The sequence below is a fragment of the Calypte anna genome, chromosome 11 (assembly GCF_003957555.1).
Source record: "Calypte anna isolate BGI_N300 chromosome 11, bCalAnn1_v1.p, whole genome shotgun sequence".
In the NCBI taxonomy this organism is placed as follows: domain Eukaryota; kingdom Metazoa; phylum Chordata; class Aves; order Apodiformes; family Trochilidae; genus Calypte; species Calypte anna.
This window is the reverse complement of record NC_044257.1, coordinates 2,140,750-2,166,413: the sequence shown is the minus strand read 5'-3', so window position 1 is coordinate 2,166,413 and position 25,664 is coordinate 2,140,750. Positions and strand designations below refer to the sequence as shown.

The 25,664-nt window shown below is 52.3% G+C and overlaps 1 protein-coding gene across 2 annotated transcripts in view; it reads right to left on the bottom strand.

Moving 5' to 3' along the window:
* RANBP10 (RAN binding protein 10) overlaps positions 1-3,351 on the bottom strand; it is a 71,513-nt gene extending 68,162 nt beyond the window's left edge. Inside the window, exons 1-2 of one of the 2 annotated variants that reach the window (XM_030457797.1) lie at positions 3,131-3,351; positions 2,060-2,171 (exon numbers count right to left, since the gene is read on the bottom strand). In XM_030457797.1, coding sequence (XP_030313657.1) covers positions 2,060-2,171; positions 3,131-3,335 — 317 coding nt within the window. In that variant the 5' untranslated portion in view covers positions 3,336-3,351. Of the gene's footprint in view, positions 1-2,059; positions 2,172-3,130 lie in introns of those variants that run through there. The other variant, XM_030457798.1, reaches the window with a different exon arrangement.
* Between the last annotated feature and the right edge of the window lie 22,313 nt (positions 3,352-25,664).

Below are 25,664 nucleotides of genomic sequence, written 5' to 3'. Positions count from 1 at the left end.
TCCTTTAAACTGAAGCCCCCCTGGTGTAATGAACACTGGAGAGCTCTGTGAGAGGAGAGGGCTCTGCCACAGCCAACTGAGCCCCAACAGGCAGGCTTAAAAGATGAGACACCCAAAAGCACCTTCTGATGGGACAAGCTGGCAGCTGCCACATAAATTCACAATTATAATAATTCATAATTATAAATTCACAATTATAAACCCCCAGGACCAGTCTGCAAGATGAAAGCTGGAGTGCTCTCTCCCAGCAAAAGGAAAGCAGAGCCAGGGAGAGGCTGAGCCCTCAGAGAAGCTCCCAAAGGCTCTCCACAGTCCTGACCGCAGATCAGCAACAGCTCATGTTCCTGTTGCTGTAGTGCTAAAACATTCTGAAAGTATTGCTGGGGAGTAATTGTAAAATTCACACAATAAAAACAACAAGAGGCTATTAATTTAGAGAACTCTGATCTTGGGGAACAAGCATCAAATTCCATTAACTCCCTGTAAAACTGATCCAGAAGTGCAGTGAGGATTAAGTGCTGTTCAGTGACCTTCTGTAAAGTGATTTTTTTTTTTTAATGGTCTTGCAAGTTTGGTGTAAATTTTTTCAGTTTTAGGAGTTACATAAAGTAATAAAGTACAGGGTTTCAAAACAGAGCAGCAGCTGAACACCACGTCAGTGAAGTGGAGTGAAAGAAGCTGGTGGGGAGGCATCCAGCCCAGCACCCACCTCTGCACAGATAACCCAGTAACTGGCACAGGCAGCACAATTCCAGATCCTTCCCAAGCCCCTTCACAAGCAGCCCAAGAACTCTTCAGTTCAATGGTGACAGCAGTAAGAAGTCAGGACTTTTAATTTGTTTTTTAATAGGATGGTTTGCTGCCCTAAGACATTATCAGTTTATCTAATAAATGCATGCAAATTAGGTAATTTTTGATACATAATTACTTTCTAAATTCTTAATATTTATATAGTTCTAAACTAGACAGAGTTCCAAGGTTATTCCTGAAGGACTGGATTAATTAATTGCACTCAGCCCCTTCTGTGCTACTTTTCCTTCTGGACAGTGATCTCTGCACAATTAATTGTTCAGCAATGAAAAATGCCAAACCCATGCACACAAAACCAGGCTGCTGCCTTATAATGCTTCACAATTAAACCCATCCTAGCAGGAGAAGCCCAGACCTTGTCAGAAATGCCCCTTGATTGCTTTTCCCCACTTCCCAGCATCCTGAATTTGGAGGGACACCACCTGCATCTTGGCTGTGAGATCACAGTCCCATGCAGGGACTGGATGAGCCCCAAACCCAGAGGCAGCTGAGCTCAGGGTGGCTGCAGGGAAGGGCTGCCTGCTCCCAACCCCACTGCTCCCCTCCCTGCATGGCCAGGGCAGCCTCAGCCACAGCCTACAGGATTAAATATTACCACAAAAATTAAAAAAAAAAACATGATTGGATCAGGAAAAACATTCTCAGCTTTAGCATTCTGGTTCCAACAGAGCCTCCCAAGCTCCCAGAGCTGTTCCCTGTCCTGGCTCTCTGGTGCAATCTATTCTGAGATAATGACTGGAGCCCAAACTCAGGGCCTGGCCCAGAGGTGACAGGAGCAGTGCCAGTCCCAGCTCACAGACACAGCCACCTCACTTCCTTCTCTTTTGAACACATTTTCCTTCATGGGGTTTCTAAAAACTCATCTTGGATGTTCTCCTTCCAGTGCTCAAGTTGTGCTAGAACTGCTCCTCACCCTGCAAACATCTCTCTGACAATCCACAACTGAGTTCAAGATTCCTCCCTTCTATTTCCCTGCACTCCTGAGGCATCATAATTCCAGAGATCTGAGTGATCAGACCCCCCCAGCAACAGGAAAACCCTCTTTTAATTCAAATTACACACGAGACCCAAAGTTTCCTCCATTTTTAAGACCAAATCAAACCAGCACAGAGAACAGCTCTGGTTCCAGCCCCTTCTCCCACCCTGGTGTCTGGTAACCAGGAGAACACAACCTCCCAGGATGGCTCTGGGAGCCAGGGGAGGGCAGAGGACAGGAGCCCAGCCCTGCAGCAGGGAGCTCTTCACTTACCCATCTCTGCCTTTGCTGACAATCTTCACCTCAAAGTAATAAATGCCACAGGCTGCAGGTATGGGGTGGGTGGCCCTGACAGAGGCAGCATCTTTGTGGTTTTTACCATGACCTAGGAAAAAAAGAGAAATGCAAGTCCAGAGGGGGCTGGAACTCTCTTGATCTGTCTGAGCACAGCAGGGATCTGTTTCCACACAAATTCAACAATTTAAAGGGCACTTTTCAGAGAACTGCCACCTCCAGTCCTGCACTGCCCCCAGGAATGCTCCCTGCCCTGCCAGCACTCTGAGATTTGCTTTGGTGTCACTGAGAAGCCCCAGGGAAGGCTGAGCCCACTGCCTCCCCCCTTCCTCCCATGCACAATCTGAACTTGGAGAAGGGCTTTTCACAGGGGCACGGAGAGCCAGGGCACGGGGGGATGGTTGTAAAGTAAAAGAGGGGAGACTGAGATGAAATCTTAGGGGAAAAAATCTGTTCTCTGAGGGTGCTGAGCCCCTGGCCCAGGCTGCCCAGGGAAGCTGTGGCTGCCCCATCCCTGGCAGTGTCCAAGTCCAGGTTGGATGGGGCTTGGAGCAACCTGGGCTGGTGGGAGGTGTCCCTGCCCATGCAGGGGGTTGGGACTGGATGAGCTTTAAGGTCCCTTCCAACCCGAACCAGTCTGGGATTCGATGATTCTAAACCCCAGGAACACAAACAGGAGACAACGCGATTACACAAGAGGGGAATTACATCAGTGTTTACGAGCCGGGCAGGGACGGGAATGAGGAGTCCTGTGCGGGTGGGTCGGGAGAACACCCCCGGCAGGCAGCAGGGAAAACATCCCCGGGATCCCCAGGGCCCCGTTCCGCGGGGTGGGCGCCATCCCCCCTCCCCCTCCCCGGGCCGGGCTGTGGGGAGCGAGCAGAGCCCAGGGACACCGAGAGGCGCCGGGCCCGGCCGGGGACACCGCCACCCCTCCCGTCAGGCGGCGGGGACGGAGCCCGGGGCTCCCGAGCACCCCCGCCCCGCACCCCCACGCTGCCGCCCGCGGAGCCCCAACCCGAGCCCGCGTCCGGCGGCCCAGCCCGGCACCTTTGTAGTGGACGCGGAGGTTTCCCTGGGAGAGGCCGATGTAGTTGTACTTGTCCTTGGGGCTCCAGGAGCGCGGCAGCGGGGTCTCCTCCTGGTTGACGGCGGGGTAGAGGCGGCGGAGGCGCTGGTTCAGCTCCTGCTCCTGGGGCGGCCCCGGCGGCGCCGCGTCCCCCCCGTGCAGGCTGCCCGCGCCCGCCTCCGCCATCTTGGAGCCGCTTTGTGTCAGCGGGCGGGGCGCGAGGCCCGGACGGGGCCCGCAGCCAATGGGCGCCGAGCGCGGCCACAATGGGGCCGCGAGGCACGCCGGGAATCCGAGTCCCCGCGGCGCCCGCTCGCTCGAATCCGGCCCCGCTCGGGACTACGACTCCCGAAAGCCCCCGCGCCAGAGGCCCCGCCCAGCGGCGCGACGCACGCCGGGAAGCGAGCCCGCCCCCCGGTACTGCGGCCGGGCCCCGGACTACAGCTCCCAGAGTGCTCCGCGGCAGCCCCGGTGCCCGGCGGCCGCCCCGCTCCTGCCGGCGCCCCCGGGCCGCCTCCCCGCAGGGGCCGCTGGAGGCCGCCCCGCCACGGGCACGGGGAGCGCCGTCCCGGGGCCCTCGCCCGGGGCCCGCCCGCTCCGCGGAACCCGCCCCGCGATGGGGCCGGGCCGGGCCAGGCCCGGACCGCCGAGGTCGGCGAGAGGCATCAGCGCGTCAGGCGCTGCGGCGACAGCTATGGCGGCACGAGACGGGGTCCTTGCGGGAGTGCGGAGGAAGGGGGGGAGCGTCTCCATGGCAACGGCTGTAAACAACGGGGCGGGCCGGGCCGGAAACCGCGGGAAGGTTCGGCAGGGAGGGTCCGGCAGGGAGTGCCCCGGGCGGTATCAGCCCGCTGAGAGCCGGGAGCGGGCCGGGCCTAAGGGTGGGTTCCAGGGAAGGGTTCGCCCCCCCACCCCCTGCCCTGTTCGGGTGTAAAGAAACAGCGAGGGGGCGGCAGGGCCCTTCCTGCAGCAGCGGCCACGCTGCCCCTCGGCGGAGAGAGGGACGGGGGTGGGGTCCCTGTCCCATGGTCCCTGTCCTGTCCCATGGTCCCGGCTCAGGGCTCGGTCCCTGCACAGCCGCTCTGTCCCACACCGTTCCGTATCGAGACGTCTGTCCCTGCCATCGCCCCTGTGCCCTCCGTTCAAAACGGTCCCAAGAACAACAGAACAGTTCTGGTAACCCCAAGCTGACATTTCCTCCTGGCTCTGGGCGCTCAGCCTCTCCTGGCGTCCTGGGGCCGCAGTGAGAGCAGGCACAAGGGGACAGGAGCTGGCACAGGGGACAGGAGCTGGCACAGGGGGACAGGAGCTGGCACAGGAGCTGGCACAGGGCACAGGAGCTGGCACAGGGGACAGGAGCAAGCACAGGGGACAGGAGCTGGCACAGGGGGACAGGATCAGGCACAAGGGGACAGGAGCAGGCACAAGGGGACAGGAGCTGGCACAGGGGGACAGGAGCTGGGGTGACCCTGGGCAGAGCTGCCCAAGGGCTGGGGGTCCCCCCTGGCCCAGTCTCCTGCAGGAATTCATTGTTCAGCCCAGTAGCTGACGGCTCCCAGGGCCCCTCCAGAGCCCAGCTCCTCTGCCTCCTGTCCCAGCACAGAATGAGCCGAGCCCCAGTTCAGACTGGGGAGGGCTCAGGAGTCAGCTGGGAAAGCCTCAAGCTGCATCTCGACTTGGCTGAGGTTTTAACGGGGTCTCAGTGAGCAACCAGCCCCCTGCCCAGGCTCCTGGGGTCTCTGTCACCTCTGACGCAGCTCCCAGGGCAGGAGGGTTCTGCAGAGGCTCTGGTGCAGCTGTGGGCAGGAAATTCCCACCCACGGGCAAGAAGAGAAGCAGTTCCTGTTCCCACTGCTGCTTTGAAAGAAGAACTCTCACTGCTTTTCTTCTTTTCTTCTTTTTTTTTCTTTTAGCTCTAAAAACCCAAAACCTGCTGCATCCTATTGGGATGGAAATACCAATACCAGGTTTTACTGGGGCAGAAAAAAAAACCTGATAATTCAGCATCCAGCAGCATCTCCAGCCTGGTGTGCAGAGGAGGGAGTGAAGCCTTTGGGTTGCTGGATAATGCAGCTATTGCCAGAGCAAACACAGCTGCTCCAGCCCCCTCTGCATCATTCTGTGGCCTCACTTTACCATTTTATTTTCCTACTGGAATTCCATCAGGTCATAAAACCAAAGCTCTGCACCACGAGGGGGGCATCAGATTAAGATCTCCCAGGGAACTTTGGTGTGGGAAACCTGGCTGAGAACTGACAGAAGGTTTCACAGGCAAATAAATATCTTTAGGAGAACTTCTCCAGCCAAAGGTGAAAGAGCTGAGAGTGGAAATCGTGTCACAGGAAAGAAAGGCAAGGAGAGCACAGGAATTCCTCACCTGATGGACTGAGGTCAAGGTGCAGCTGAGCAGAGGGGAGGGCAGGTGGGCAACACATTTGTGTGGAAAAGCTGCAGAAAATCACACGTTTGGGGACAGGAAAGCAGAGGGAAGGTCATGAGGAATGGGTAAATCCTCAGCTCCCAGGGACTCCAGCCCCGGGTGCTCCCTCTGCCTCCTCCTCCCCACGGGGCGGGTTTGGGGCTCAGCCAGAGAACAAAATAAAATCCTGAGCAGTCTGTGATTCCCAGACCAGGATGAACAGCACGGGCTGGCACCAGAAATCCTGGTGGAGGTCATGAGCACAGGGAGATAAGGACAGAACAGAACCAGGGATACCAGGGACACCACTCACCAAGCAGGAAAAGCCCCAGTCCCATCTCTAATCCCATTCCCAGTTCCATTCCCAGCCCCATTTCCAGCCCCAGTCCCATCCCCAGCCCCATTCCCAGTCCCATTCTCTGTCCCATCTCCCACCAGTACAGGGTTGGGGCTGGGTGCCCATCACCCCAGCTCAGTGGGGTCCTTGCCATGGTCTCAGGGGACAAATTGTGCTCCTGGCACTACAAGAGAGGGAGGAAGAGGAGAGAAGGTTGGTTCCTTGAGAAGATGGAGGGAGGGAATGGTTCTCTCTGGGCTCAGTAACTCAGACACTGATGAGTCCAAGGTTCCTTGGTGTGTCTGTAGATCTGAGCTCTCCCAGCCCCTTCTCCTTGGTGCAGGGAAGGTTCTGGAACCTCTGGCAGGACACTGATGGTGCCCTTGGCCAGGCCCAGAGGAGAACTTGTCCCCTGGGCACAGCCCCTGCTGCCACTGCCAGAAGTCTGCACTGGGACCTCGTGTCCCCTCTGCCTCCTCCAGTGTCCCCTTTGAAGGGGGGAGGAAAAGAAATATATTCCTGGCACTAATGTTGTAAATCCTTAAGTAAACATTTTGCACTCTTTTAGAACTGTGCCCTCAGCACCTTTAACTCTGATCATTCCCCTTCAGAGCTGCCACACAAATCCTGAAACACACAAAGGGTAAAACTCAGCAGGATCAGAGCAGCTTTTTGCACGGTGCTGCTCACTCTGAACCCCTCATATCCCCACCTGGCCCATCCTTTTCTCCACTTCCCCACTCTCCTGCTCCAGTTTTCTCTCCCTTGTTCCACTCCCTGCTTTCTGCTCCAGCCCAAACCAAGCAGCCCCCCCAGGACTCATCTCCCACTGGTTTGGGTTGAGGAGAAAGGCACTGGGAAGGGGGGAGGATTGCTGGAATTGCTCTCACAGGTGATGCCTTCAATATTCACCTTCACCAAAAGCTTTAGGAACCCCAGGGTGTGATAGAAAAGCTGCAGCAGAGAGCACTGGGGACACAGCCCCCGGGGCCACGCTCTGCAGTGATGCTCAGGACACCCAGGGGCTCCTCAAGGATGTCCTGAGCTGTGTCCTAAGCCAAATTCCCAGCTTCCTGCTGGGAAAACCCTCGTCCTTCTCCCCTGTCCTTCTCTCCTGGTCCAGCTGCAGTGCCAGGGAAGCCAGCAGAGCAGTTTTTGGTTTCACCAGGGTGAGCAGGAGTAAGGAGCAAGGCTCCAGAGCAGGGGGTGACTCCTTTTCCTGGGCCAGAAATTCCATTCAGCTCAGACTGCACCCGGGGGCATTGGGAAGTGATGCAGGGACAGGGAAATGTCTCAGGGATTCTTCAGGTCCCACCAAACATGACTGAGCCCAGAAGGTTTCTTCAGGACAGGGCAGTGCTCTGGTCCTTCAGCCTCTCCAGAAGCTCCAGTTGTTTGCCCTGCCAGTCCTGGGGGACATTTCCAAGGAAGAACTTTCCCCTTCAACTTCTGTGGGGCAGAAGCTCTCAGAGTCCCATTTGGTATGCCCAGGAGCAGCTGAAAGGCTGCAGATGTGCTGCCAGATGTGTTCCATAGCACTGGGAAAGAGCCCCACAAATGATTCCTTTTAATGGCCTCAGATGCTGAGGATGTGGCTTTGCCCTGCCCTGCCCTGCCCCTCTCTGTGTTTCTTTTCCATTCCTGAGGGCAGAGGTGACAGAGGTCCCTGGGCACCTCAGGAACCCAAAGCTGAGTGAGGAGGAAGGACGTGGTGATCCTAAAGGATGTCTGGAAGGAGGAAAAGGCTCTGGGCAGCAGGTTTGTCCCATTGCTCCTCTCCTCACACAGCATTCCCCAGGGAATGTCTGTGGTGGGCAGAGACCCTCAGGGCCACATCCCTAAGGTTGCCATCCCTGTGCTCCCAGGGATGCTGACTCCTAACAACCACCCTGGTGCAGTTTGGATCCATCCCCTCTGGTCCTGCCCCATCTCCCCAAGGAGAGGGAGGGGAGGCTGAGTCCCCCCTCACCCCAACTCCTTTTGGGGACCTGCAGAGGGCAGGGAGGGCTCCCCCAGGGGCTCCCCCCAGGTCCTGCCTTGTCCTTCAGCCACACTGAGCTGCATCAACCCTGGTGACAAAAATCCCCTGGAGGTACCAGAAGCTCAGGCAGCTCCACTCCTCCTGCTCTGGGATCCCTGAATTCTGCTCTGTCCTGGTCTGGGCCAGGATAAAGGGGATTTTCTGTCTTGTCCTTTTGCTTTCAGCTCAGTCTCTTGTCAGCAGCTGCACTTGCTGAAATTCACAGCAAGTTTCTCAGGCAGTGGCTGCTCCTGGGACTGATAACTCCATGGTTATAGTTACAGCCAGAGCCTGGTGTGCAGAGCCAGGGACACTGCTCAGCTCTGAGGAACAGTTTGCCCTCCAGAAGGAATAAAGAGGTCCCACCTGCAGCCTCCTTTGGGGAGGAACAGACAAGAGAGATGCCAGAACTGACCAAACAGAGGATTCCATCCCATACACCTCAGACTCAGGAGAAATTGGAGGGATCAGGAGGTCAAACCCCTTCCTGCTTCCCCTTCTTCCCCTCTCCCTTTTTGCTTCAGCATCCTGGGAGGATTCTGTCTGTTCCTCTGCCTGTGCTCCTGATCCATTCCAGCCTGGATCTGTGTGTTCCTGCCTCCAGCTCCCAACTCCTGCTGACCCCAGGATTCCAGCCTGGACTTTCCCAGGGCTGCCCTGCAGCCTCAGTGGGGATGGGAGAGTTATTGGGGGAGAGGGGGGAGGAACCTGGGATCAATTTCCCTGTATATTTGTATAGATTTAGTCATTTTTCCTATTTATCATTACTGTCTCATTAAAGCTGTGCAGTTTAGTTTCCAACCCATCAGTCTCTCTCTCTTATTCTCTCTCCTTTCTTTGTCAAGGAGGAGAGGGGGAATTAATAGAGAGAATCTGTTATTCAGTTTAATTGCTGGGCCAGTGTTAAACCCTGACATGCTCTCAGAGAATGGACACCCCATGTCCATCATGGACACCACATTCCCATGGATTATCAATAGAAAAGGGCTTGCCTTAGTTTGTTACACAATAAAAAAATATTTAAAAAGAAAAAAAAAACACAAACAACCAAAAAACGGAAAAAAAAACCAAACCAAAACCAACCAACCAAAACAACCAAAAAAAAACCCCAAGCAACCAAAACCCTAAAACCCAACCCCAAAGCATTTCCCTTCCTGTGAGGGCACAGGAGGGGGGTTGGGAGTCAGAGCTGAGGACCCAGGGGGGGAGGTGGGTGCACAGCCTGGGGCAGTGCAGGACTCAAAAGGGAAATAAAATTGGGTGTTTCACTCTTGCTGTGCCAGGGCCAGGGACTGCACCCTCTGCCCAGGGGCTGAGTCTCCTGGGAGCAGCCCTGAGGGAGGCTGAGGCACTTCACTGGAAGGCAGAAACCCCAGAGATCAGCACCCCAGAGTCACAGGGCTGATGTTTCTGTGGGTGTTTTCTCACTGGCAGCCTGTGAGTGATTCCCTGTGAGTGATCCCTGGTTCCTGGGGAGCACGGCTGGTGCAATCCCTGCCTCTTTTCCCCAGGAATTGCTTCCATGTCTCAGCCAAACCCAGCAGCACCTGGCAGGGGCTCAGCACCCAACAGGTACCAAATTCCTGCATATTTCACAAGAGGAGCAGGAGCAGAGAGCCTCAGCACCAGAAGAGCTTTGGTCACCTGGCAGAAACATTGTGAATGCCCCAATAATGGGAAAAACACCAGAGTGAGATCCCCAAGAGCCAGAGAGCTGGAATCCAAACTCCTGGAATCCAAAGGGCAGATCTGGGTCTGGTCCTGCTGCTTGTGGGAGCCCCTCAGACCCACGGGCAGGGATGCTCAGGCTGCCTGAGCTCTTCCTTGGCCATCTCCAGGAGAAATCTGGGGCTGCTGCTTCCATGGGATGGCAGAGTTGCTGTGACCCCCCCTCAGCTCCCCAAGAGCATCAGTGAAATCCCGTGTACCCTCAGGGGCTGGTTCTGAGGAGTGGGAAGAGCAAAGAGGACTGACAGCTGCAGAGGTCAAGGAATCATTTCACCTGGAACAAGAGGCAGTTTCTCCACAGGAAAACAGTCTGGTGCCGGGCACCCAACCCTGAGGAGGACACCGAGGGTGGATGGGTGCCCAGGAGCTCACTGACCCAGCTCTGGAACAGGGATATCACAGGGCACAGCCAAGCAGAATTAGGGTCTCCCCAGTTTATCCCAAATCAGACACCTCCTATCTCTTCCTCAGTTTGAAACCCACCCCTCAGCACTCTGTTCCATCCATACCTCACAGAACAGGAGCTGCCAGCAGCGGCAGAGGTGACACCAGCAGAGAGGACCTGAGCCCTGCAGCTCCAGCACAGCTCCCTGGGCACAGACACCCGAATCTCCCTCTCCCCCAGCACAGCAGGGACAGAGCTCCCCTCCAGCAGGGAGGTGAAGGCAGATGCTCTGCTGAGCTCCCTCTGCCCATCAGTCCCGGCCCTGGGATCAGATGCTCAGCACCAGCCCCGACTCCATCCCTGGGAGCAGCAGAGCTCCCACCCCGTGGAGGCTTTAGGGAGAGCAGGGAGCTGCCCAGGGCTGCCTGAGCCATGGCCACCAAGGGGTCACTGCCCTGCTGCCCACACCCAGCGGGGCCGGGGCTGGGGGTGCCTGAAACACTTCCAGCTCCAGCAGCAGAGCAGCCCCACAACATCCTGCAGCCCCACAGCCATCCAGAACCCTACAGCCATCCTGCAGCCCCACAGCCATCCAGAACCCTACAGCCATCCTGCAGCCCCACAGCCATCTGGAACCCCTACAGCCATCCTGCAGCCCCACAACCATCCAGAACCCTACAGCCATCCTGCAGCCCCACAACATCCTCAGCCCCACAACATCCTGCAGCCCCACAACCACCCTGCAGCCCTACAACATCCTCAGCCCCACAGCCACCCTGCATCCCCACAGCCCCACAGCCATTCTCAGCCCCACAACATCATCCATCCCTGCAGCCCCCCAGCCCCTCAGCTGTAGGTACAAAGGTGGTATGCACAGACAGTGCAAAACAACCGATGGAGACAATGGAGACAAGCTGTTTGTCATACAAACCGTGGGATAAACATAGCCCCGAGCTATGTTAGATAAGCACGGAACTTCCTGAATAAAGCAGCCCCCTGATTGTGAGATTGTCTTAAAGGGATTAGTGATATCTATAAGGTGCCATTTCTTTCCCTGGGTAAATCACCATTGTAAAATAGTAAGATAAGAAAAGGTATATAACTGCATGTAAGGATACGAATAAATGGATTTAGTTTGCATCAAACTGTTCTCCCGTCCTTGCTGCGGCACCCAGCCACCCCCCATCCCGACCTGCAGCAGGATTTCCCGGTCCCGCTGGCTCTGGCCCTGCCGGGCTCTGCTCCCACTCACTGCTGGGGCCTGGGCAGCAGCACCAAGGGCCTGAGCGGCCTCAGCCGGGGCCTGAGGGGCTGCGGGGTCACAGGGGGCTCAGGGCAGCCCCACAGAGAAGGGGTCAGAGCAGGGCAGGGGGGCAGGGAGGGCTCAGGCCATGGGGATCCCCTCACACCCGGCCCCAAGGACACCCTGGGACTGCTGCACCCACAGGGGTACCAGACCCAAACCCAACCCACACCTGAACCCAAACCCCAAACCCAACCCAAACCCAAACCCAACCCAAACTCAACCCACACCTGAACCCAAACCCAACCCAAACCCAAACCCAACCCACACCTGAACCCAAACCCAACCCAAACTCAACCCACACCTGAACCCAAACCCAACCCAAACCCAAACCCAACCCACACCTGAACCCAAACCCAACCCAAACCCAAACCCAACCCACACCTGAACCCAAACCCAACCCAAACCCAACCCAACCCAAACCCAAACCCAAACCCAACCCACACCTGAACCCAAACCCAACCCACACCTGAACCCAAACCCAACCCAAACCCAACCCAACCCAAACCCAAACCCAAACCCAACCCACACCTGAACCCAAACCCAACCCCAACCCAAACCCAAATCTCAACCCAAACCCAGACCCAAAGCCAAACCCCAAACTCAGACCCAAACCCCAACCCAGACCCAGACTCCAATCACTCCAAGCACAGGAACAGTGACATTTGTTCATTGAAAGCTTTTTAGGGACAATTCCAGCTTTTTGGGGACAATTCCTCATTTTTATGGAAAATTCCTCATTTTTAGGGAGAATTCCAGCTTTTTAGGGACAATTCCTGATTTTTAGGGAAAATTCCAGCTTTTTTTTGAAAAATCCTGATTTTTAGAGATAATTCCATCTTTTTAGGGACAATTCCTGCTTTTTAGGGAGAATTCCTTCTTTTTCAGGAGAATTCCAGCTTTTTAGGGACAATTCCTGATTTTTAGGGAGAATTCCAGCTTTTTAGGGACAATTCCAGCTTTTTAGGGAGAACTCAGGATTTTTAGGGAGAATTCCAGCTTTTTAGGGACAATTAAGGATTTTTGGGACAACTCCAGCTTTTTAGGGAAAATTCCAATTTTTTAGGGACAATTCCTGATTTTTAGGGACAATTCTCTCAATAAAAAGTTTTAAACATAGAGTCAGCGTTTTTGACAACCCCATTCCTGTCCCCTTACATCACTATCTCACTGCTGATGAGAGAGTGGGCCCTGTTTTCCTGTACAGCACGAGGTCTTCCGACCGCCAGACCCTACTGAACTACAGTCTCTCACGTCCTGGTCCCTTAGGGTCACAGGATGGTGCTCAATGTCCCCTGATCACCCCACACCTGTACACACCACAGCCAGGGCTCATCTCTTGGAGTTCCTCAGGTCCTGGTCCCTTAGGGTCACAGGATGGGGTCCTGTGATGGTCCCCAATGTCCCCTGATCACCCCACACCTGTACAGACCAAGAACAAGGCTGGTCCCTTGGGGTTCCTGTTGTGTGGCAACCTGGTTCAGGAACAGCACGGCACCAACCCCAGGTCGCTCGGGCCATCAGCTCACAGACACCAATGTGGTGGACAGCAAAATGGCGTTTATTGGCAGGTGGTACAGCCTTACATCCCTTGGGTTTACAACCCCATTCCTGTCCCCTTACCTCACGATCTAACTGCTGATAAGAGAGGGGGCCCTGTCTTCCTGTACAGTGTGAGATCTCCCAACCGCCAGCCCCTATCTAACTACATTTCCCCCCTCCCCATGCTTAGCAGAGCAAACTAATATCTAAACCTAAACTCAAGCTCAAACTAAACTCACTGCAGGTATCGGCAATCCCGGAACAAACATGGACAGAACCATGCTGTTATACAGTGCCTCACGCAGGCTGAAGAGGTGGCCAGCCTCCCAGCCAGCAGCAAGCAGCATCTCCTGGTGTCAGTGTGTCGTGATCCGCTGATTATTTGATATATTGATTATGAGGATCAATCAGCCACTCCTTAGAGACGACGCCTGAATTTCACAAAAGTAACAAGGCTGTTGGGTTTAAAATGAGCTACAAGGGTTTATTTTAAAAACAGGGAAAGCCGGTTTACTGGCAAAAGGCCTTTGCATAAATTAATCACCTTAATGCGAGAGTCGTTAGAGTAAAAAGGAAAGAACAAAAGAGGATTTATCGCCATCCACAGGGCCTGGCCTCGGGCTGGAACTGCTCCTGGTTCTCCCCCGTTTGATCCTCTGTGTCTTTGCATGGCTGGAAGCCGAGGTGGCGAGAGGAAGGGGTGTCTGGCGAAGCTGCTGCTTTTTCCTTTTTTCCTAGGGTTTTTTTATACCCCAAAAGAAAGGGGGGTCCCTTCATTCCCTAAGTCCCTGATACATACAGATTTCCAGACTCCCGGGGATCAGTCATCCTTCTCTTTTTGTCTTCTGGTGCCCTGCTAGTTCATTGTTTTGGTCTCCACCCTGCACCAGGAGGCGACCTGATAAGTAATCTTATCTTTTAGGTGTCTGCCAGGCATACATTGAGGTAAACATATGTTCATTGCAAGCAGGAAGAGAGCAAAAGAAAAAAAAACTGATTCAAGAGACATATTTTATATTTTCAGTTCCACGTGTATACAACACAGTGTCAGACTGGCCAAGTCCGAGACTGCACACCAAGGGTTGTTTATTTTGATATCCCAGGATTACTGACATCTGCAATCACATTAATTCATGAGGCATAAGCATAAACTAAAACACACGCATAACCAAACTAGCTAAAATACACCAATCCTAAAAAGCCTACTTGTATTATCAGTAAAAAATCAATGTAAAAAAAATATATCTAAAAACATATGTAAAAATATATACCATAAACCTGAGTAAAAAACATAAGACACTGTGGACAGGTGGGAGGTAGGGTAAGTTAGTAATAATGGGGTGGAATTCGAGGTAGCTTGGGGACTACTGGAGGTAGCACTGATAACTAATCCTAATAATAACTGATACAGTAAGTATTGTGGGAAAACAGTCTGCGGAGGCCTAAGGATTCCATGTGCACATCAATATCATTGTATGAAATCCTTTATTAACAACTTGCACTCACTTTATATAGAGAAGTCTTGTTTACACCATCTCATCATGCAGGTGGCTTTGTATTCCAATTACACACGGAAAGATTCTTCTCACATAATTATTTTCCTCTTCTGTTGCCAGTTAAGTTATCTCTTTCCCATTAGCTCATTCTCAGAAAGCCTCTAACTAGGCCTCAATAACCATTAACCCAATGTGGCTTAAGATGAAGTAAGTCAGGATTGCTCACAACCTGTATATTTCTGAACTGTTTCCCCAACATATTCCACATTTTGGGTTTTTTTGAGCAATTCTGACTTATTTCATTACATAAGATAACATGCTAATGATATGTTATCAGAAACAGCATACTAATAATGCAAAAGCAATAACATACCAATAATGCAAAAGCAATAATAACATATATACTGATGCAAAAGCAATAATAACATACTAGTAATATAAAGCCAATAATAACATATTTAACTGATAAGCCTTGCCTAATTAAATCTGTAAGCCAACAAGCTAACTGGTGTATTTTATGATTTTTATCAATTCTTACCAAAGGCTTTTCCTCTTGCTATGAGTGATACAAATGAAACAGCAAGAAACCCAAATTTCAGGTTTTCCCTTATATTCTAAGCCTAATTGTTGCATTGACCAGTTTGATCACAAATGTTATTGATAACTCATTAGTGCTCTCATGAGGTCACGCTCTTTTTTCTTCTCATGAGGGTACAGGCTCTTCCCTTGTCTTTTCCCCTATTTTATTTTTTTATTATCGAATCATGTGTTCTAATGGTTTCTAACTAAACTTGAAGAGATTTCTTTCTACCACACCATTCCCTGCACAGTATACAGTATTTTGCAGTGCAGCTTTGAGCACAGGGGACAGAGTGGTTGGAGAGCAGCCAGGCAGAAAGGGACCTGGGAGTCTGGATTGCCAGGAAGCTGAAGAGGAGCCAGCAGTGTGCCCAGGTGGCCAAGAAGGCCAATGGCATCCTGGGCTGGCTCAGGAACAGCGTGGCCAGCAGGCACAGGGAAGGGATTCTGCCCCTGTGCTCAGCCCTGGGGAGGCCACAGCTTGAGTCCTGTGTCCAGTTCTGGGCCCCTCAGTTCAAGAAGGAGATTGAGGTCCTGGAGCAGGTCCAAAGGAGGCAACTGGGCTGGTGAAGGGACTCGAACACAGACCCTATGAGGAGAGGCTGAGGGAGCTGGGGGTGTTGAGGCCGGAGAAGAGGAGGCTCAGGGGAGACCTCATCACTCTCTGCAACTCCCTGAAAGGAGGTTGGAGCCAGGGGGGGGGTTGGGCTCTTTTCCCAGGCAACTCTCAGCAAGACAAGAGGGCAGGGTCTCAAGTTGTGCCGGGGGAAGTTCAGATTGGATATTAGAAAGAATTTTTTCACGGAAAGGGTGATCAGACATTGGAACGGGCTGCCTGGGGAGGTGGTGGACTCTTCGTCCCTGGAGACATTTAAAAAGCGACTCGATGTGGCACTCAGTGCCATGGTCTAGTGACTGTGGCGGTAGTTGATCAAGGGTTGGACTCGATGATCTCTGAGGTCCCTTCCAACCCAGCCTATTCTATGATTCTATGATTCTATGATCTTTTAAACTCTTCTCTTAAATAATAGATCAAATCATAATCAATGTGCCCATCAAAGTAAGTTGTTTTAAAATAACTGGAGTTTGCACAAAAGCAGAGCAGTGACACAACCTAACTGAAGTTAAATTCTTTTTTTTATATTTAAATGTCTTCATCTTTTTAAATGGCTTAACACATTAAAAAATTCTATTTCATGGATAGCTAAAATCTCCTTTCAAAGAAAAGCAAATATCACTATCCTTTATGAGTAGCAGGTAACCCTCAAGTTATTGCCTACCAAGATTCAGGCCTGGACATTTGATGCCCAGAACGATGTAAAAATATTTCCCACTTCTGCTTCATACCTTTCAGAAGGCATTAGAGAAACTTTTCTTTTTTAGTCTCTTTAACAAGGCTCTGTGGTGTCCTTTCCTCCCTTCCCAGCAGGGCTCACAGCTACGGTACCTGGGGGGGCAGAGGCAGCACCTACAGCTGTAGCAGCCTTGCTGGGAGCATCACCAGGCACACGAAGGGGGGGTTGAAAAGCAGCCACGGGGAAAAGAGTCGGGGGGTGGGGGGAATTTCTTTCTCTCCGCAGCAATTCTCGGCCTCTGAAAAACATTCTCATGAATCTATCATACTCCTTACCAATGTATGAGAAAAACTTAACAACACCTACCAAAAACTTTAAAAACCAAAACACTATTACTACCAAAATCTGGTGGAATCAGCCTAAAATGAAATAAATCAGTACAATCTCCCAAACCAAATACTTGTATCAGAAATATTATCACTGTGAATCCACATTTAAAGGCGTTTGTTTCCACGGGTGAACCCATCTGCTCGGTACCCAACGCGCTCCAGATAAGCACATATATAAAGCACATAAATAAGCACATAGAATCATAGAATCATAGAATGGGCTGGGTTTGAAGGGAGCTCAGAGCTCATCAGCTCCAACCCTTGATCCACTCCCCCCGTGGTTCCCAGCCCATGGCACTCAGTGCCACATCCAGGCTCTTTGGAAAGATCTCCAGACACGGAGAATCCACTACTTCCCTGGGCAGCCCATTCCAATGCCTGATCACCCTCTCCAGAAAGAAATTCTTTCTCAGCTCCAACCTAAACCTCCCCTGGCACAACTTGAGACCCTGCCCTCTTGTCTTGCTGAGAGTTGCCTGGGAAAAGAGCCCAACCCCCCCCTGGCTCCAACCTCCTTTCAGGGAGTTGCAGAGAGTGATGAGGTCTCCCCTGAGCCTCCTCTTCTCCAGCCTCAACACCCCCAGCTCCCTCAGCCCTTCCTCACAGCAATTCTGCTGGATCCCTTCACAGCCTCCTTGCTCTTCTCTGGACCTGCTCCAGCACCTCAATCTCCTTCCTGAGCTGAGGGGTCCTGAGGAGGACTCCCTTCCCCCCCCATTTTTGTCTTTCAAGGAGTGTCTTTAGTACCAAATGACAACGTTCCACTAGTGCTTGTCCTGTAGGGTTATGAGGAATACCAGTAACATGTCGAATACCCCATTGTCCATAAAACTGTTGAAAACGAGCAGAAGAATAAGCAGGGCCATTGTCCGTCTTAATAGACTGAGGTACTCCAAGAACAGCAAAGGATACATATAGATGTCTGATAACATGTTTCGTTGCCTCACCAGTCTGAGCAGAGGCCCAAACGGCCATAGAAAAACTATCTATAACAACAGGCACATATTTGAAGCATCCAAACAGTTGTACATGAGTGACATCCATTTGCCACAGTTCCAAGGGTTTTAAACCTTTAGGATTGACTTCCATCCCAATACCAAGATCAACCTTTTGGCAATCAGGACAAGATTTCACAATTCCCTGTGCATCCCCTAAGAGGTAAATGAAATTGCTTCTCTAGCACTTTAGCAGATTGATGAAAAAATGCATGGGATTGTCAAGCTTGTGGAAAAACACCAACAGAAGGACCAGTTCATGCTGGTGCAACTAAATGGTCAGCTCGGTTATTACAGATAGCCAAACCTTGGTCACTAAGATGACTCCGGATATGAGTGATAAAATAAGGGTGTTCTCTTTCTCCTAAGAGTCTTAATAACTTCTGCAATAAGAAATACAAATGCTTATTCCAAATTTCCTTCAAAATGGCATGAGACATTCTCAAAACAATACCTACTACACCAAGTGAAGCAGAGACTATATTTACAGCAGTATTATTCCACGTTTCAAAAACCCAAATAACCACAGTAAGTTCAAGGGTTTGCAAAGAGTCAAATGACTTCCCTTGAATTAAATGTTCTTTCCATTGCCAGGCATCTCCTCCCAGGTGACAACAGCTTTATGGGATTTTTTTCCAGCATCCATAAAGACCATTATGCCATCCACTGGACTATCAGAGAAAAAACGACATGACTCCCACTGCATGTTAGATAAAAGTGGTAATAAGTGATATAAGGGGTAAGAATTCTACCACCCCCCCACTACCCTCCCCTCCCCATGCTGGATCTCGAAGAGGTGGAGCAGTGGGTGTTAAAGGGTTAAGGGAAATAGGTGCAGGAATAGGGAACGGATCAGGGGGTAAAAATGGGTTAGTGCCACATTGTTTGGGATGTTCCCTGGAGCAAAACTAGAGTTTTTTCAGGGGTATACTCATCCTTGGTCTCCAGTTCTGTCAGCTTCTTCAGCAGTTCCCTTAGTTGCTCGTCTCCGAGTCCCAGTTCTTTCCTTGGTTGTTGCTCTATAGCAGGCACTGATGGTATTGACAGGTGAAGCAGAGGATTAATTGTAGGCAACTCTGGTCAAGAAGATAAATCAGGCTTCAGAGGTGGAAAGGTGGCAGAGCAGTCGGGAGCCGTGACAGGCAGGCACAAGGTCAGGAGTCTGCATTCCAAGATTCCTCGCCTGTGTTCTCCGGCTTCTCTCCCTCTGGGTCCTCAGACGATTCTGGTGGTGTTTTTGGTCGCTTTTGGTCTTGCTTCTCGGTCCCATTTTTGCTTTTCATCCGACCCCCAGGGTCAAATGGCACAGTTGACTGAGCTTGAATCAGTGCAGTCCCTTCAGGTGCTGGTAAGGGTATTTTAGGTGTCTCAAACAACTGTTTAGAGGTCAAGTTCATATTTTGAGCATTCATTGGTACTGGTGGATCAAGCGTTAAGACAGCAAACACTGAGACTGCTGCTGCCCTCTCACTTTTCATTTCTTTTAAGGTTTCTCTAATCAATTTCCAGAGATTAACAATTAATAACTTAATAACAATTAAGTTCTCTCTTTCCCATTAGCTCATTCTCAGAAAGCCTCTAACTAGGCCTCAATAACCATTAACCCAATGTGGCCTAAATTGAAGTAAGTCAGGATTGCTCACAACCTGTATATTTCTGAACTGTTTCCCCAACAATCCGGGGTTGGCATGGTTGGGCTGTGGGTTCGAGAGCTCCCCGCCCCATCCGGGGTTGGCATAGTTGGGCTGCCCCATGTTCCAGGTGGGAGAGGATTGCGCGTGGCCCGGATGTCCTCTCCCCCCCCTGTTTCCCTGGATTTTATTTCTGCAGTCCTTAGCGATATGACCTTTCTTCCCACAGACCCAACACCGTCCTCTAAATCGGTTCTTGGCTGGGGCAGGTGCTGTTGGTGGGCCCTCCAACCAGGGGCAGTTTGCTGCAAGGTGGCCCACCTGGCCGCATTTAGAACACGCCATCACTGCAGTCAGTGCATGAGTAGCTCCATGAATTGCAGAGAGATGCTCTTTATTTACAACATGCTTAATCATGTCAGCAAGAGTTGACCCCGCCGGCAGTGATCGCAGGATTTCTCTGGTTGTTGAATTACACTTCTGAAATAAGCAGTCTGTAATGACCGGGTCTTTCGCCTCTTCGGGCAGGGACGAGGCGTCAACCGCCGCATAGAGACGATCCACAAACTGTGTGAAGCTCTCACTTTCGTTTTGCTTTATCGTGGACCATGGCGATGGCTTGGCAATAAGCCTAGAGGCTGTGCGAATGGCTTCTCTAGCTGCACGAGTGGTTGTCATAACTTCGTGGGCTCGCAGGCCTTGGGCTTGTGCCTGGGGGGTGATCATAGCTGGGTCTCTGCCCATCAGTCGCTGCAGGCTGGAGCCGTGCAGCGGGTGATCTGCCCCGGTTATTTGGGCCAGTTGCCTCGCACAGTTTTGCTCCCATTCTTCATTAAAAAAGATCATCTCTGCCGCGCCAAAAATCAATCTACAAGTCTGTTTTATATCAAACGGGAGCAAGTCATCTCCCCCGAAAACCCCATCTATGAGGGTGGAGACCATGACAGAATTAAGCCCTTTGTCCGCAATCGCTTTAACAATTGCTTGTATATCCTTAGGGTTTACCGGCGAATAAACCCTTTGTCCCCCGTCTTTCACCCGGACCGGGAACGCTGGCGGGGCCGGGACCCACGCAGAGCACACATTCCATATTTCCCTCCAGTCCGTGAGAGGACACTTTTCCATCCGCGGTCCATCTATATTGTGGACATGGATATTCTTGCTTTTAACCCTATCTGCCTTGGTTTCTTCCTCCTCTGAATTTGAATCAGTTGCGGACGACTCGTCCCACCTAGCGTCTGATCCGCAATCGGAACCCGACTGACCGGTTACTCCCGGGTTCCGGCCCCGTCCACCTCCCTCCCGGGCGGATGGGCTCCGGCCCCGTCCACCTCCCTCCCGGGCGGGCCGTTCCCCCCCTCTCGGCTCGTCCCGCCTTCTCCTTGAGGGGTTGCTTGCTTGATGCGGGCACTGTTTCGGATGGCTGCTCCGATGGGTTCTCAGCCCCTCACTCGCGCTCCCCTGCCCCTCCCGGCGGCACCCCCCGTTTTTAACCCTCTCATTCTCCTCTTCCTTCCTTAGCCATGCACATGTTGGTTCCACCGCTTCTGCCCTGTTCCTGCCGGGGGCACCTTCCCCCCGCCCTTCCCCTTGCCGCTCGGTGCCACCGGACTCTGACTTCCCCGCGGTTCTCCTGGCCTCCTCGGCCAGCCCGTCCCGGAAGGATTTCGCTTGATTCTGTTCCTCCGTAAGGGGGGTGAGGTTCGGGGATTTGGGGTGGCGGGACAGGGATTTGGGGGGCGTATCGCCTTCCCGCGAGTCCTTATGCTCTGCAGAGTCGCTGCTGTCTGGGGGGCGCGGGGTCTGCGTGGCTGCCCCGACTCCCAAGTTTGGAATGGCCAATAAACAGCTCCTTGCCGCCCTCCAGGTCTCCTGCTCTTGCATAGCCTTCTGTAGAGCCTGCACGACTTTCCCCCACGATTTAAGATTTTTCGTGCACCCCGAGGACATGGTCTCCTCGGCTAACGCTTTGGTGCATTTATCCCACACCTCTGGGTGGAGAATATCCACCGGCTGCTCAATGACCCCGGTTTGTAAAAGTCCCGCAACCGCGAGTGTAAAATCTTTGGCTTTACAATCAACCCCCCACTGCTTATTTATTTGGGATACGACCTTTACAAGGGCTTCCATCCTCCTCGTGGGTCCTGGTGGGGAACGTCCTTTTCTTCCCTTAACCTGGTCGGGAACGTCCAGTTCTTCCCTGGCCTCTCCCGCCGGGCCGGTCCAGCAGCTCCGGCCGCCGTGCGCTCTGTTCCAGGCGATCTCCCGGGTTTCGGCACCACTTGTTGCCTCTTATCAGGCCACCTGGTTCAGGGACGGTGAGCTCTGTCCATCAGCTCACAGACACCAACGTGGTGGGCAAGGAAAAAAGCCTTTATTCACAGGTGGTACAGCCTTATATCACTTGGGTTTACAACCCCATTCCTGTCCCCTTACATCACTATCTCACTGCTGATAAGAGAGGGGGCCCTGTCTTCCCGTGCAGCGTGAGATCGTCCGACCGCCAGCCCCTATCTAACTGCAGATCTCCAGGATTATCCTGAAGCCCAAAAGGCCAAGCAAAACTGTTTAGAGACAGAGTTTTGAGCCTTTAAACAGCAAAGGTTTTTATTTTCGGATCTGGGGAACTCCCAGCTCACCTTGGACAAAGAGTTCCGAGGGTTAAGGGAAAAGGTTGGGGTATTTATTACAACATCGTTACATTCTCAGTTCTTCATGACTTCATTATATTGTTACAAGGCGGTATCAGACCCCAGCCAGAACTTTCTTCTTGTCCGGATGTTGACATCCTTTGGTGCCCAGCTGGTGCCTAAATGGCCTTGGCAGTGTCTTGTTTTAAGAACAAGACTTGTTTTAAGAAAACAGACTTACACTTTTAATTATCTCCGAGATGGAAGTTAATCCCGTTAGGACCTTGTATTGGTTACATTGTTCTAGTGGGAAAATGCCGTGTCTCAGCTGCTTTGTTCACTTCTTTCTCAGTTTAACCCTGAATCCTACTGGTTCTGAATACAAATTCATTAGCATATATTACAAGTCTTAATTCTACATACAGTAAATTCACAGCAACAGCTTGGCCTGATCCACTCTCCTTACAGGAGTTAATCCTGTCAGGATCTTTTCTCTTTTTCAGTCCTGACAGGAGGGTGGCTGCGGGCCCAGGGAATGCAGCCCTGGAGGTGTTTGCTCCCATTATTTTTTCCCAGGTTTCCCGGCAGGAGCTGAGGGGGTGAATCCAGCAGTATGTGCAGGGAGCAGGAATCCCCCTCCTGCCTCACCCAGACACCTCGGAAGCCCCCCCAAAAAAAACCCAATTCCTGGGTCAAGGCTCTCTGTTCCTTCCCTTCCAGTTCCACTGCTCACTCTTCAGCTCTGCACCCCGAAAAGTCTGGAATTCACTGATCCCTGAGCCCCTGCAGCCCCTCCAGGGAACAGCAAGGGGGGGGAAATCCCACCCTGCAGCATCCCAAGTCCTGCACCATCCCCACCCTGCAGCCCCCACCCTGCAGCCCCCCACCCTGCAGCCCCCCCACCCTGCAGCATCCCGAGTCCTGCAGTCCCCCTGCCTGCAGCCCCCCACCCTGCACCATCCCCACCCTGCAGTCCCCCTGCCTGCAGCCCCCCACCCTGCACCATCCCCACCCAGAACCCCTCCTGACCTGCAGCCCCCCACCCTGCCTGGGGGCTCCTGGGCAGGACCCCAGGATCTGGGCCCAGCCAGATGAGTCCCCAGCTCTGAGGCTGCCAGGCTCTGGCAGACACAGCCTTGGGGGCACCATGAAACAGGTCCCTTTGTGGCAGAAAGTACATTTTAAAAAGCACAAGTTTTGCAACGTGTTTGTTCAAAAAAAAAAAAGCTGTTTCCGTTTGACTATTAAAAGAAAAAAAAATCCCTTTGCTGTATTAATGGAACTACTTAAAATAAAATTTGAACACCTGGCTGCCCTTGTATTGCCTGCCAGAGATCTGAGGTGTGCAGCTGGTGCTTCCCTTTGGTGCTGTGCTAAACCTGCTTAATTTCAGGTGTGGCTGCCAGGAGCTGGGTTTGGGTTTCCAGGATTGGGCTGCAGGTTTGGGAAACCCCACTGCACACCCTGCTTGATCCAGGGAGAAGGATCCAGCCTTTCCGTGAGCTTTGGGACAGGCTGAGGATGGGAAGAGGGAGCTGGAGCTGTGTGAGCAGCAGGCAGGGGGCAGGTCCCAGCCCAGCAGCACTGGGAGAACCACTGGGAAGGTGAATCCCTGAGCTTTGTCTCAGCTGAGGGGACAGGGTGGGGATGCTCAGCCCCTCTCTGTCCTCTGCAGCAGCCTGGAGCCAGCCCTTCTCCACAGGCATCTAGAAATTAAGGGATCAACTTAAAGACTCAAAGTCTTTATGTCAAAATCGATTTACAGGCTCAGAATTTCCAAGCTCAAGACAGAGATTCTAAGAAGGGAAACCCAGGATGTGTTGATTTCTCTCAGATATTGAATAGAACAGAAATTTAACCAATTAAATCATGTCTGATTTAAATCATGTCTGGGAGTTACAGACTAGCTGAATGAAAGGGAACCACCCAAGGATGTCACAGTCACCCCAATCCCACACCCACCCATCCCACACTTGCCCAGCTCCCAGGTTCTTCCCAAACTTGGGAATTGTTTTACAGCCTTTGCATCCCCAGAGCTCAGCTGCCACTGACCCTTCCTGCAGGGCTGCCCTGGGTGCACGGAAATGGCACAGGAGGATTTTGCTTTTCCCTCCTTGAGGAACAGGAGGGAGCAGAGCATGGAGCAGCCCTGGGGGAAAGCCAAGTGTCCCTGGGGCTGCTGCTGGGAGCTGAGCAGCACAATCTGCAGAGATTTCTGCTCACTTGGCACTTGCTGGGTCCCTGCAGCTCTGGTGGGACACCTGCACACAGCACTCGTGTACACACCACAGTGTCACCTCCCTGGTGACACTGCCAGAGGGGAGTGGGGACCCTCCCCAAGCATTCAGAGCTGGGGAAGTGCTCAGCTGGGTGCACACCCTGCATGGGACAGGCAGAAAGAGGATGAAAAGCTCAGGGGTGAGGAAACAGGAGAGAGAGCACTGAGGAACCACTGCCAAAGCAGAGCTGAGCTGGGGACCTGATGTGAACCTTTTCAAAATTTCAAATGTTTCTTGAGCAAATTCTTTCCTGTCACCAATCCTGTAAGAATGCCTCATTAGCACCCATTGAGACCTAAAACTGGTCAGACCACCTCCCTGGCGCCTACCTAAACAATGGGGAAATTAACAAATAGATAAGGAAAAGTCTGTTCTGGGAAACCCATGAATTTCATTAAGTTATGCAAACGAAGACCCCCTCCTTCCTCTCCCCGTTTTCATTATAAAAACCCGACAAAAAAGAACCCAGCTGAGGCAAGCAATCGGCGAGCAAGCAAGTGACGGACAAGCCACCAGCTCAGCTATCAGCAACCAGCGAGCCATCGGCCTGGACGCAGCAGCTAACTCCAGAGGCAGCCAGGAGCCAAGGAGCAACCAGCCCTGAAGGCAAAGCCGAGAACAGCTCCGCAGCGGCATGGACTTGGTAACCCGATCTCCTCTCTTTATCTGCTCTCTTATCCTTACCCTACAGTGATACCCTGTTTTATGTTCCCTGAAAATAAATCCCTATAACTTGTTAAAATCACTAAGCGTTATTATTTTTTGTAATTCTGCGTGTCTCTGAAGCAGTGGCTGGTTTTCCTCAAACAAAATATTAAAATAATAGGTCGGATCACGACAGGACCCCAAGGTCCCTTCCCAGGCAAACCATTCCATGAAGGTTCAATTACTGCAAAATAAAAGTAGATGAGAATAGTGAGAAATAAAGACAAATCTAAAAAGATCTTCCCCCCAACCCTCCCTCCCAGGCTCAGCTACCTCCCCTGCCAGGCAGCCACAACACTTGGTCTCTCCTGCTCCCTCCTCACCCCATTCCCTGCTCCCTGCTCTATCCCATGAGTTGGGTCCCCCCAGAGCTGCTCCAATGTGGGTCCCCCACAGGTCCCTGCCAGCAGCCCCTGGGCTGCAGCCTCCTGCATCTGACCTTGCTGTTTGAAGGGCTCTGTCCCTTCCATTTTTCCCTTTACTCCTTTGTCCCACAGCTGTTGTGCAGCATTTTTACCCTTTTTTTTAAAAAAAAAAACAACACAGAGGTGGCACCAGTGTTGGTGCTGGGCCAGCATTGGGCCCATTTTGGAGCTGTCTGGGACTGGCTGTCCCCTGCCCCACACCAACCTCACACACACCATGAACTCCATCTGAACCAACCTTCCCCTCTGCACACCAGGAGATTTCATCTCTCAAACCATCTTCATTTATTGTTTGCCAACCCTCAGTGAAATTTATATTTTGATGAAAGTACAGAGCCTGCTTTCCCCATCTCAATG